The sequence below is a fragment of the Trachypithecus francoisi genome, unplaced genomic scaffold (assembly GCF_009764315.1).
Source record: "Trachypithecus francoisi isolate TF-2019V2 unplaced genomic scaffold, Tfra_2.0 Lachesis_group9, whole genome shotgun sequence".
Classification (NCBI taxonomy): Eukaryota; Metazoa; Chordata; class Mammalia; order Primates; family Cercopithecidae; genus Trachypithecus; species Trachypithecus francoisi.
The window spans coordinates 28,545,586-28,559,725 of record NW_022681474.1 but is presented as its reverse complement, the minus strand read 5'-3'; the positions used below and the strand labels follow the sequence as shown (position 1 = coordinate 28,559,725).

General features: G+C 39.1%; 1 protein-coding gene across 1 annotated transcript in view; it reads right to left on the bottom strand.

Annotated features, from left to right (window-relative positions):
• MYO3A (myosin IIIA) overlaps positions 1-14,140 on the bottom strand; it is a 266,051-nt gene that overhangs the window by 43,788 nt on the left and 208,123 nt on the right. The window contains exons 24-27 of the mRNA XM_033208976.1: positions 13,521-13,600; positions 12,633-12,710; positions 9,341-9,546; positions 784-895 (exon numbers count right to left, since the gene is read on the bottom strand). Coding sequence (XP_033064867.1) covers positions 784-895; positions 9,341-9,546; positions 12,633-12,710; positions 13,521-13,600 — 476 coding nt within the window. The remainder of the gene's footprint in view (positions 1-783; positions 896-9,340; positions 9,547-12,632; positions 12,711-13,520; positions 13,601-14,140) is intronic.

Sequence of the window (14,140 nt, the reverse complement as noted above, 5' to 3'; positions counted from 1 at the left end):
AAACAGCAAATGTCTTTCTTCCATATTCAAGATGGTTATGTTTTTTACTTTATTCTCTAAGGGATTAAATAAGCTTAGATCTCACAGTTTCTAAAAGCTAATATATATACACATCAATGTCCAATACATATAGCGAGTCTAGTAATAGTGGTGAATATTTTACTCCAGAAAAATTTCAAGTTTATGATAGAAGCAATTCTGAGAATTAGGAAAAAAAGGAAAACATGAATCTTATTTGGATCATTATGATTCTCTACAGCTTTTTAACTATATTTAATAGTGATAAACTAGAGAATATATATGTCTGTTTTCAATACCATCTGAAATAAAGTACAGTCATTATGGTTTATCCTTTTCTGATAAATCTTCAAGATAAATTTTTCTTGCATTTCTTTCTTAAAATTTCAACGTAAACTTTTCTTTAGAGTCAGGGTCTTAAGTTGCATAGGCCGGAGCGCAGTGGTGCCATCATAGCTCACTGCAGCCTGGAACTCCTGGCCTCAAGCCATTCTCCCACCTCGGCCTTCCAAAGTGTTGGGATTACAGGTGTGAGCTACCTTGCCCAGCCTTTTGTATTTCTTAAAATAAATCTTTATGAAAAGCAAATGCCTTTAATGTTGATGAAAAAGAAAATCTTTATGACTTTATAAATTTACTTCCTCTATTGTAAGCTACAGATCCTATAACATAAAAAACCACACTTTCAAACATTGTAAAATGTTATAATTCTCAGTGAATCCAGCATAATTATTTGTTTTCCTGAAAATTACATGAAAACATTACTTTTGTTTTTCCAAGAGCCCAGTTATCGAGACCAGCTTTTTCCAAAATGGTGGCACAGGTGTCAGGGCTCATGGGGGGCTGCTCGCTCGACTTGTAGCAGAGAACGTGGTACCTTGGAATGGAAAAAGGGCTGGTTAGTATTGCATAAAGTGCCAACATCTCTGTAGCCTGGTGGTTCCCCAACAACTTAGTGCAGGGGCTGAGGAACAGATGCCCCGACTTGATGCAGGGAAATCCTTTAGGCATCCTCAGAACGACTTTGGAGTAGACCAAATTCCAAACTGATGCAAACCCAGTCCGGTCTGTATACATCTGAGCATTGTGTTTTCACCTTTGTGATCCCCTTTCAAAACTTAACACTGTACTCCCCCGACAAGAACTCCATCACTCAAAAAAATTTAGCAGTTTTGTTTTCGTTTTTTCACTACATTTCTCTGGACACTAAAAAGTGCAGGGCTCCAGTGGCAGGAAGCAGAAGGAATTATTTTTCACATTCCAGTGTTAATAAAACTCTGGAAGCTGATCTTCAAATTGGGTGATGGAGCTTAGTTCCAGTGAAACTTCCCATCACTGTATACATGCCTTCCATCATTGTTTTTCCTTGAGGGACACTATGTCTCCTGCTAAAGCTTTTCTCTATTGGTTTACGCTATCCATAAATCAAGGGGAGGAAAGAGGAAGGGCCAGGGCAGGAAAGAACGGAAAGCAGGTCTCAGGTTAAACCACAACGCTTATTGGGGAAGGGGATGAATTAAGGAAAGAAAATCCGCTTTACACTGGTCAATAATCTTGTGCAAAAAGACAGATTTCCAGAATTTTTAATACTCTCCTATTTTTAATTTATTGGTGCAAGATTAGCCTGAAAGTCCAGTGCAACAAAGCAGCAAATTTTGGTAGGTTTTGAATTTCAAAAGAGAGGCCCTGATATGTAGACGGCTGAGGTGGTGCGGTGACATGAAGAGCAGACTTTCACCCTTGACTCATTATCTGCATAAACTTGGACATATCACAATCAAGTATCAATTTCCTCATCTAAAAATGAGTCCGGAGAAAAAAATCTGTGAAAAGAACATACTTCAACTTCGCTAAGTTTCACCTCATTAAATCTGCAATGAAGTAGCTTCTGTTAGGCTCCATGGAGAAGAATCCTGGCCTAGAATGGTATAGAATGAAGCGACCATAACTTTTGCTGTTTGTGCAAAAAACCCCAGGGAGTGCCTATCAGCCACTAAATCTGCTCTCTTCAGGACTACATGTACGCATGGTGACCCAGTAGCAGCGACTCTGCATTCACAGCCTGTCCACCAACTCCTGGCTTTACTTCCTTCCAGAACCAGCCAGGATCTCACAGTTCATCACAGGAGCCACCCTTAGGTAGCCCTGGCACCTTTCCCACTCTCATACGTTTGTCGTGCACTCTCTGCAAACATGCATGCCTGGACCTGCCAATCATCTACGTCTCTGTCCTCATGCCAGGCTTCAGAGCACAGCCAGAGAAAATCTGCACATCCCTGTGGATGTGTGGATTCCTGACTCAGCCAGGCTACCAAGAAAGCTCTGGATCCTGACCAGTGTCCGGGGCCACTTTCCTCTCTTCTTCCTCACAAAAGTGACTTAATTCCGTCCTGCTTTCTCCAAGCCTCCCAGCTGCCCCTGCCCTCCGTATCCCTCTCAGCAGATGAGCTTCTCTACTATATCACTGGAAGCCACCAGACACAATTCATAGGCTTCTTCTCCAAATACAAATTCATTTGTCCACTATCAATTTTCCCTCCTCCTTCAAAGGAGATTTTCATCCTCTGCCTGTGTTCTAGAGGCCATCTTCTCCTCCTCTTCTGTATATTTTCAATCTCATTTCTCTCTTCTGGCTCCGTCCATTTACAAAGTGGATGTTTATTTGTTGTTATAACGCAAACACCTTAAGCCTCACTCATCTGTAATGATTCTGTTTCTCCCACTAGCTTTGCTGATAAGTTGAAAGATTGTTTAAAATAATTGTCTTCACTTCCCATCACTCTCCAGCTCTGAGAATCTAATTTAATCACATAGCAACAAGGACTCTTATTTACTCATATAGGATCCAGGAGTGGTGAAATCTAACAGGTCCTTTTACATTCTAATTGTAAATGTTTTTTCTGCAGCACTTGCTGTTATTGGCTGTTCTCTCTGTCTTGCTCTCTCCAAGGCTTACACCTAATGTGCCCTGCTTCTCCTCTTCCCTCTCAGTCTCTCTGCGTGCTCCATATTTAATGATTTAATGACTTGTTCCTTAAACACTAGTGTTCTACAGTGTTCCATTTTTTTTCTGAGCTCTGCCCACAGGCATCTCATCTATATGCTTGGCTCCAATTATTCCTGTATGTGGTGATTCCTAAATCTACACCATCAACCCTAACTGTTGATATCAACTCTAAACACATTATTTATGACTTCCTACTCTACATGCCCACCTGATTATTGCACAGACACTTTAAACTCAGCAACATTCATCAGTTTTTCCTTCCTCTGCCATTTCCTGTCTCTGTGAATGATATCACCACTTTTTAAAAGGTACTTGAGCTAGAAATCTGTGTGCCAGCCTACTCTTCCCTATTCTTCACTCTATGGATCTAACAAGCTTAAAGTCTCTCTGGAATCCATTTGTTTCTCGCTATGCCTACTGCCATTACCTTAATTAAATACCTTGTCCCTTCTCACCTAGACTTTTGCAATTGCCTCCCAACCAGTTACCTCCACTGTCCCTCCCCTGCCCTGCCCCAGCCACTGTCCACAGCTCTGTATGAATTATCTTTTTTTTTTTTTTTTTTTTTTTTTGAGACGGAGTCTTGCTCTGCCACCCAGGCTGGAATGCAGTGGCCGGATCTCAGCTCACTGCAAGCTCCGCCTCCCGGATTCACGCCATTCTCCTGTCTCAGCCTCCCGAGTAGCTGGGACTACAGGCGCCCACCTCGTCGCCCAGCTAGTTTTTTGTATTTTTTTAGTAGAGACGGGGTTTCACCGTATTAGCCAGGATGGTCTCTATCTCCTGACCTCTTTTTTTTTTAACGAAAATCTGATCATGTCCTTTCCTGACTCGAAAAGTCTCTATGGATGTCCCAAGTTCTAAGCTGGGATGGCAAAATTAGGTGCTTTCAAAGTCTAGGCAGATACTATAAATATACGAGCCTGGGAGCAGTGGGAATGTAGGAGAGGGAAAGGTGACACCTGCCAAAAAGCATTGGCTTTAAGTTGTTTGCCACATATGATGACTAGCATGCAAGCTCCCTTCTGCCCTATTTCCCTGTCTGCCTTTCCAGTCTCCTCTTTGCTATTTTCCATGGCATTCCGAGCTCTAGTCATGAAAGTTATTTAAAATTGTGCCGGAGGGCCATGTCTGCTCATGCGTCTATGCCTTTGTATGTGTTACTCACTATGCTTGCGTGTCCTTTCATCCCACTCCTAGTTTCCTTAAGGAAGACCTACTTTTTCAATATTCTAAAAACACTTTTCGATGTGTCTTCAATTAACAGATTAACTGGAGTAACTGAAATTGTCTTTTCTTGTGTGAAACACACCAACTGAGGTCCGCTGCACACTTAAGGTTCAAGACTGGCAGTTCTCACTAGTGTGCCCGTGTGTGTGTGTTCGCTGTCACTGGATGAGCTGTGTTTGCTCCCAAACCTGTTTATGCCAGTTGTATTTGGTGTGATGTTATTCAAATAAATATCAGATTGAAATCTAAGTGAGGAAAGCCAGAGGATTGTTTCTACAAAACTGAATCAAATGCTTTGGTAAGACTTTATAAAGAAGTCTTGTAAAAAAAACCCATGAAATTAAACATGGATGAAGCAATTACAAAGCATTGAGGAAAATCATAAGAATCAAGAAATATTCAGTCCTGTGACTGTTTCACAAGTATCTTTAATAACTTGCTTCACTCCAAGAAATGTTAACTGGAAATCATAAATGAGAGATTACAGATAGTTTATGCAAGAAAGAGGCAATAAAATATGATTAATAGATGTGCACTCAAAGAAAAAAATTAAGCCTTTATCAAAAGGTTAAAAAGCAAACTTACATTGATGTTGTAAGTAAAAATATTTTTGGTGTGTTTTATGTATTACTTTTATTATTCTCTGCTTTATCAGAATTTCTAACACAATCTAAACCATACTTCCTTTATGCTCTCAGGATATCTTGTTTATACTTTCATTAAAAATACCCAGTCCTCTTTCATTAATTTGAAAAATATTTGAGCATCTACTATTTATTTGCCAGGAACCCTTCTAGGTGCTTCAGACACAGGAGTAAACACAGGATACCCCCACCCTTGCTGCCTGCAGCTGACTTTACATTGTATGATAACACAGATTTTTAAAGCCCTGTTTACATAACGGGTCTATGAGTTTCTTAATGTCAGGGGCTCGTCCATTAATCTTTGGACTTTTAATCTTTCAATTAAGATTTTTAGTTCAAGGACTGGAACACAGTGGGTCCCTCAACTAAATGTTTGCTGAATGTATGATGTACTGTTGCTGGGACTTGTGGAAATAAATACTTAGGTAAGCCACATGAGCTTATGGAGGGCATCCCCTAGGCCACTATCGGTCACAGGTAATTTTGGGAGCTTGAGACCGAGACAAAAATAATAATAAAAATAATTACAGCTAAAATGTATTGATGACACCTGGTTCTATCAATAAAATCCATATATATTATTTCTCCTAATACTTATAAACACATATATAAAGTAGATATTGTTATTATCATCCCTATTTGCAGCTAAGGGACATTGAAGCTTGAAGCTTATAGAACTCAAGTAACTTTGAATAAGGTCACAGACTGAGTAAGTGGCAGAGTTGGGATTCAAACCCGGTTTTGCTGACTTCAAAGCATGGTACTTATCTACTCCACCATACTACTGCCTTCAGTAAGTTCTGGTTGTATTAGAGCTCTGGTAGCCAAACCATTATGTACAGGTGCTTAGTGGGAAAATGGAGCCAAGTTAAGTGGCTGGCTTGTTAGTGTAAGGGTTCCTTTGAAATAGCTGCAGTAAAAACCCAGTGTCTTGTGCAAAATTCATGTTGTATATTTTTCCTTAAGACTGTTTCTTTCTTATAGAACAGAAGAATTTATCTACAACAGAACAAAGGGTCTGGGGAATTCTGCATCCTATGCAGAGGGTTAGCAGTTCTATTTACACCCCCACAGAACCTCTGAAGATTGTTCTGCCTTCCTGAGAGTCTATGCCAATTTGGATGACAACTTCCAAATTAGTGACGCAGAAAAGGTTTAGCCTTTTATTTCTGAAACTTCCTATATTCAGAATAGCTATTCATATGTTCTCTATACACTTAGTTTTATCCCCTTCTCTTTATTTATTGTGTAGTAATTTGCTATTCTGTAACAGCACGATAATTAGAAATGTATTTAAGAATTTATTCTCATTTCTGACATTTGAACTACAATATCATTAAGAAAATAGGTTTTATTCTCATTATGTTCTATATTGTAAAACTATGGTTATTTTTCAAGCTATAAGATTAGGCTGGTATTCAAGGCTTTCTCTTCATAATTTTAACCCAACTGTTTTTTCGTATTATCTTCTGTCACTTCACCAATGCAATGCCCACTCTACCAACCCAATCCAATCCAAGTCCTGCTAGCTTTTGGCACACCAACCTGTACACCAAGAAAACTCCTGTTTTCTCCACAAGCCGTACCCACCTTCAAGTACCAGTCTGAGTCCTTCTTCTTATTTTTTTATTTTTCATTTTTTTTGAGATAGGGTCTTGCTCTGTCACCCAGGCTGGAGTGCAGTGGTATGATCAAGCCTCCTATGACCTTGAATTCCTGGGCTCAACTGATCCTCCTGCCTCAGACTCCTGAGTAGCTAAGACTACAGGCATGAGCCACCACACCCAGCTGACTAAAAAAGGTTTTTTTTTTCTTAGAGATGGGGTCTTGCTACATTGCCCAGGCTGGTCTCAAACTCCTGGCCTCAAATGATCCTTCTGCATTAGCTGAACACCTCTTCTTGATATCCTCTTCCTGGAGGCATCAGCCTTCCTGGAGATGCTCTTCCTTCCCTTGAACTTTTACACTGTGTATATCATTCTCTTGGACCTTGGCAGTTATTACTTCACATTGCTTGTTAACTTTCCATGTCTATGGCTGTGGTAATTCTAACTGGACTATCCATTCTTGAAGATCAAGTCAGTTCTAAAATCAGTTATCTTCCACAGTGCTTAGCATGGTGTCTTATACATTAAAAAAATCACTGAAATTTAAGAGTACTTATATTAATATTACACTCATAATATCTATATTACTATTTAAACAAGTTAAAGATCTTTTTTTCTAAAACATGAAGTGCATGATAATAAGGTCAAATTTTAATTTTAATTTGAAATTTGAAACTCCTTTGTATCTAGTATTTTTGGTTTATCTGTTTTGATGAGCAGGATGGAAAATTTACCTATAAGCCAATAAAGAATTCCATTTTTTTATTTCTTAGTTTTGGTTATAAAATTGGGTCTGATCTGTAGGAAGTAAAGTCAATGATTAGCTGCTAACTAGATTTCTGGACTCTAAACTTGAGGTTTTAGTTTGTCTTAAACTACTATGAGGATTGGCCAATACGAAAGTCACTAAGTTTATGTAATTTTGATCTCCATCATGAGAAAAGTAGTAGAGTTTTCTTGATTTCAAAGCATTCCAAATAAATAATCCCAGGTCTCTAAAGAAAAACAAAATCAAGAACTACCACAAATTTGCTGAATGTATAAAAATTAGCAGAAATAATCAGAATTCTCATCACATTTGGAAAGAGTCTTGGTTATTCCAAGTAAAAGAATGGCTGATAAAATGCATACAATTTTTGGAAGGAGGGGAGGAAACTTAGAAATCAAGTTTGGTGTACAATCACAAAACAAGGTTGCATTTTTTTCTTAATAGTAATTTATATGCTTTGAAAAAGGGTGAAGAATGTTATAAATGGGACTTCCTCTGGGTTTCACCTGAAAATTTTAATAGACTTCGTCTTCAAAAACTGAAATTTCATTATGTTTAATGACCAATAGAAATTATAGAACCAAAAAAATCAAAAAATATGGGCATTTAAAATATTAAATATATAAGATATTGAAACTTTATATTACTACCTATGTATTACTCAATAAAATATATTTATTATATAGCTCAATTTATTTTATGTTAATCTCAAATATTAAAAGGAACTCCTTGGCTGGGCACGGTGGCTCACACCTGTAATCCTAGCACTTTGGGAGGCCAAGACGGGCAGATCACGAGGTTAGGAGTTCGAGACCATCCTGGCTAACACGGTGAAACCCCGTCTCTACTAAAAATACAAAAAAACTTAGCTAGGTGTGGTGGCAGGTGCCTGTAGTCCCAGCTACTCGGGAGGCTGAGGCAGGAGAATGGTGTGAACCTGGGAAGCAGAGCTTGCAATAAGCTGAGATTGCACCACTGCACTCCAGCCTGGGCCACAGAGCTAGACTCCATCTCGGAAAAAAAAATTCCTTATACCGATTGATTCTTTTTAAAAAAATTCATATTAGGTTTTTAAATTGACAAATAAGCCTAATTGTTTCATCTTCCAAATCACTGTTAGAGACAGTATCTCATTTGATCATTATAAGGATCCTATCAGGTAGTTATAGCAGATTTGGCAGGTGAGTAAAGTGAGGTTAGGGTTGTAGGCCAGGGTTTCTTAACCTCAGCACTGTTGAGATTTGGGGCTGGAAAATTCTTTGTTGTGGGGAGGCTATCCTGTAAATTGTAGAATGGCTGTTAACAGCATTCCCAGGCCTTTACCCACTAGAGGTCAGTAGCATTTCCCCACTCCCCTCCACCACACAGGATGTGACAACCAGAAATGTCTCCAGACATTGTCAAGTGTCTTTTGAGGGGCAAAATCTCTCCCAGCTGAGAATCAGTGGTATAGGCCCACAGTCACATAGCAAGTGGCTGAGCTAGGGTGAAAACCCAGATTCTCCAACTCCTCAGTACAGAAAGCAGCTCAGGCCTCTGGATCATGCTGCCTATACCACATAGTACCACCCATCTGTCCAGAATCTTTCAGCCTCAGTTAATAGCTATCTTCTTTTTTCAACACATAATCATTTGCATGAACAAAATGCCTCCCTCCTAGACCTCTAAATATTTTCTCATATTATGTTTCTTATAATTCTCCTAAATAATTTTTTTTTTTTTTGAGGTGGAGTCTCGCTCTGTCGCCCGGACTGGAGTGCAGTGGCCAGATCTCAGCTCACTGCAAGCTCCGCCTCCCGGGTTTCCGCCATTCTCCTGCCTCAGCCTCCTGAGTAGCTGGGACTACAGGCGCCCGCCACCTCGCCCGGCTAGTTTTTGTATTTTTAGTAGAGACGGGGTTTCACCGTATTAGCCAGGATGGTCTCGATCTCCTGACCTCGTGATCCGCCCGTCTCGGCCTCCCAAAGTGCTGGGATTACAGGCTTGAGCCACCGCGCCCGGCCAATTCTCCTAAATAATTTTTATATAAACTGCACAACAGAAACTGAAAAAGAAATCCACATACCGTTTTATAAAATTAGCAAAAAGTATCCGATGGGAGTATCCTAGCCTTCGAATTCTTGCTGTTTCCAGAATTCCTGTGTACCGAAGCTGCAGCAGAACTTTCTCTTTGTCATATTTTCTTGCCTGACGCTCATTATTTGGTTTGATGCAACGGACGAAATGAGGTTGGCCCACCACCATTTTAGACAACAAATCCATCAGGGAATACTATGATACACAACAAAAATAAATTTCCCAATGTAGCATACAAAAACGTATGAGCTTGCAGGCCTTTCTTTTTACTACAAGAATAACATTCAAAAAAACAAATGTTATAAATGCTCCCACTAGTCACAGCAAATGGAGGAAAATCTGTTTTAATGAACATTTTATTTATGTATAGTTCTAAAAATACAGATTTACTTACAAAAATGTAGAGGCAATAACTAGAAATTTAGCTATTAAAAGTTTGCTTCTAAACCATTAAGGCAACTACAATTAACAGATAAAATTATTTTTGATGTAGTTTGTAAGCAATTATATACTCTTAGGCTAACTTGCCAAATTATAATATTACACAAACTGGTTAATCCTGCTTATATATTAATTTCCTTGTCCAACTCTCTCTTTATGGAAGGTAAAAAAGGGAATACTTTACAACACACATTGGAGCTTATTGGAGGATGGAGGGTGGGAGGAGGGAGAGGATCAGGAAAAAACAACTAATGGGTACTGGGCTTAATACCTGCGTGATGAAATAATCTGTTCAACAAACCTCCATGACACAACTTCACCTATGTGACCAAACTGCACATTTACCCCGAACTTAAAATACAATTAAAAAAAAAGGGAACACCTTAATCCCTGTTAGGATCATCTCTTAGTTTAAAATAAGGACAGAAAAGTTAATAGCGTTTAATATGTAGGAAGTAGATATAAGCAAAGTTATATCCAATTACATATTTTCATCAGTTCTAATTTGATCATTTTCTTATTTATTTTTGAGAATTTTAAAAATTCACATAGATATGAAACTGTGTTCTATACCAATACCTTATTAAAACAGTAGCCAATTACTAGACAAGTAAGTATAACGTATTAGGATAATCACTAAAAGTGGAATCCCAGAAAGTGAGAATCTCAAAGACCAGGATCACATTTATTGGCGAGGTAACGTATGGACACAAATAGCAATTGATGGCTGGATCTCATTTAGTGCTAGAAATGTAAGAGCCTACAGTCACAAAGCCAGTGCAAAACAAATGCTAAAACTGGCAACCAACAAAGCTCTGAATTTGCATAGCTTCCTTTTGGGCACTGAGGCTCAGATGTGATCTTTTCAAACAGCTGGGCCTGTCACTTTGGAGCCTTTTTCATTACATTTATCTGTAAGTCATCATTCGTTTACTCATGCAAACATCTGCCAGGCACTGGTGGTATGGGGTGATACTCTGAGCAGGAGCTTCCTGCAATTTAGGCTCTGGTTTTTCTGAGGGAAAAAGCATAGTGTTACACTGTATCCAGTCTTCTCTGCAGAATGAAAAATAGCTTTAAAAACACACTTCATGTTGTGTGGCATTATCTTCTATCATTTCTCACTTCAGGAGGAAGATTAAAAAGATTTCATGGCCGGGCGCGGTGGCTCAAGCCTGCAATCCCAGCACTTTGGGAGGCCGAGGCGGGCGGATCACAAGGTCAGGAGATCGAGACCATCCTGGCTAACACAGTGAAACCCCGTCTCTACTAAAAAGTACAAAAAACTAGCCGGGCGAGGTGGTGGGCGCCTGTAGTCCCAACTACTTGGGAGGCTGAGGCACTAGAATGGCGTGAACTCGGGAGGCGGAGCTTGCAGTGAGCTGAGATCCGGCCACTGCACTACAGCTTGGGCGACAGAGCGAGACTCCATCTCAAAAAAAAAAAAAAAAAGATTTCATGAACTAACCTGGTTTAAACATACATACAGCATTTGATGCCAACAACAGTGGTATGATAATGGCCTTGGGTAACTCACTTAAAAAAAGGAAATCTGGCTGTAAATACATTCAGTGATTCACCTGAGCTGCATTTCTGATGTAAAGTGAAATGTATCCGCAGCAAAAGTCAGGTATTAAGCATATTAACGTGCCAGGCACTACTCAAAGATGATGAAGTATACACTATCTTCTATGAGCTTAGGACTTAAAAAATATTTAGTAAAGGTATTCATATATTTTTTGAAGAATTTTATGTTTCTGCTAGAGAGCTGGATATATTCACTGAACACTTAAATTTAATCTAATTTCCTCCACCTCCTCCACATTAAATTATATAAGTAATAACTCCAAGTTTTAGTGGTATTTTCTTCATTTTCATTGGATGGTTAATAGGTTTTTATCAGAATAGGTAAACAAGAACTGGAACCAATAATAAGGGAAGGGTTATCTAGAGCACAGAGGAAAAAAAAGTACTTGTTTTTTTCTTTTCTCCTATATTGTCCAAGGAAGGAAGGTCGCCTTGATCCTATGCTAAGCACACTCCCTTAAGCATGTTACCACATCTTCCTGATGACTCTTCTCGCTCCATTCCTACACGGGCTCTATTTTCTTTTGAGGTTTTTAGCGCTATACAGAAGGGTGATATGAAATGGAGATGGATGCTCAGCCTTGCCCTATCTGTCTATTGTAAAATCATTCAGGAGGGGGAAGGAGAATTGGTAGTTACCATAGCATTGAAGTAAAAATCCATTTAGGTTTTATTCTAGTGGAAATGCATTCTGTTCTATGGACAAATTTTAATCAAGGTATAGACTTGCATTAAGATTGACCTGGGATACGGCCAGGCACGGTGGCTTACATCTGTAATCCCAGCACTTTGGGAGGCCAAGGCGGGCAGATCACGAGGTTAGGAGATCGAGACCATCCTGGCTAACACGGTGAAACCTTCTCTCTACTAAAAATGCAAAAAATTAGCTGGGTGTGGTGGCAGGCGCCTGTAGTTCCAGCTACTTGGGAGGCTGAGGCAGGAGAATGACCTGAACCTGGGAGGCGGAGCTTGCAGTGAGCCGAGATTGCACCGCTGCACTCCAGCCTGGGCAAGACCCCGTCTCAAAAAAAAAAAAAAAAAAAAGATTGATCTGGGATACAATAATTTCCCAGGTAGAATGTAAAAACAAACCAATCCACAGATTTTGAAGGTAGATGCTAACATATCCTGTATCTAACAACGGTAAATGGAATACAATATTCTCTTCTGCTAGTGTTACTGGCTTTTGATCTATTACCCATTTAGACTAAATAGCACCCCTAAGCACAATACATCACAGTTTAATATCTTACTCTAAAATATGATGCAACTGTTTGTGTTTTCATGTTGGTCGTCTCTCTGGCATGACGTGTGGCTTCTCCAGTGTCGCCCTAAAGAGACCGAGGAAGACAGTGATGCTTTGGTATCTATTGTACTTTATTATCTACAGAGACCATGTGGCATTTTCCTTCAGGCTATCTTAGTTTATGCATTCAAATATGTAAAATAGCAAAATGTTGATATTCTTCCCTTAGGTAATTGTTTAGTCAGTCTCATTGGAATTTTAATTGGTCTTATGTAGACTGTGAATATCTCTCACCTTCATTAGTACATTTTTAGTTGGTCTTAGTCTAACACTTAAAACTAGCTAAAAAAGGGCTGGGCACGGTGACTCACACCTGTAATCCCAGCACTTTGGGAGTCCAAGGCAGGCGGATCATTTGAGGTCAGGAGTTTGAGACCAGCCTGGCCAACATGGTGAAATCCTGTCTCTATTAAAAATACAAAAATTAGCCGGTTGTGGTGGGTGCCTGTAATTTCAGCTACTCGGGAGGCTGAGGCAGGAGAATCACTTGAGCCCAGGAGGCAGAGGTTGCAGTGAGCCGAGATCATGCCACTGCACTCCAGTCTGGGTAACAGAGTGAAACCCCAGTCTCAAAAACAAACAAACAAACAAACATAAAAACTCCCCCCAAAAACTAGCTAAAAAAGAGTTGGAAATATTAATATATCAGAAATGCATGATTATTTTAGCCCCTAGCAGTAACAAGAACAAAACATACATATCTGTTCAAACAGAAAAGCAAGATCAAAGGGAGAAAAGCTAAGAAAAAACTGTTGACTTTGAGAAGCATACAAGTATTGCCATTGTACCGGTTAGATTCTTAGACTCACTGCCAAGGAAAAAAGCATTTTCTTACCTTTGCCAGGTTGATTAATTTTTCTGAAGTCCTCATTTGATAGTTTATAACGTTTTTAGTTTTAGAATGTGGCAGATTACCTATGAGAATGTAGAAAAATGTAATATACCTTTTAGAATCCTTAATGGCTAGATGATTTTTCCCATTTACTTAAATGTTAAAATAAGCATTGTTAATCCTGCAATACTCATAATCACATGCTTGGTTAACTATTTATGGAGGAACTCAGGAATAAAAAAATTATGTAAAAATGTACAACAAATTTTAAATTCAGAAAAAAACTCTTGAGCTTGGAAAACAGAAAAGGCAGAGGTAAGTGTTGGGTTTCCTTTGAATTGCTAGAAGACTTGAGATGACTATGATTGAGGGAGCAGTTTGCTTCTTATTTTTTTGTGTGATAAATGGCATCTGAGATTTTCTTTAACATAGGCTAAGCTTTACAACAGGCTTGAAAAATCATATGAATCAGTAATTTGGATGAGGTAGTTATAAGCAAATCAACTATGTTTGTAGGCAATGGCCTTTTTCAGTCTAACTTCAGAAACATGTGCTTCATTCTCAGGACTACACAAATGCACACAATCCAAAGCAGTGAAAAAATTATGGCCCGAGAAGTCAGA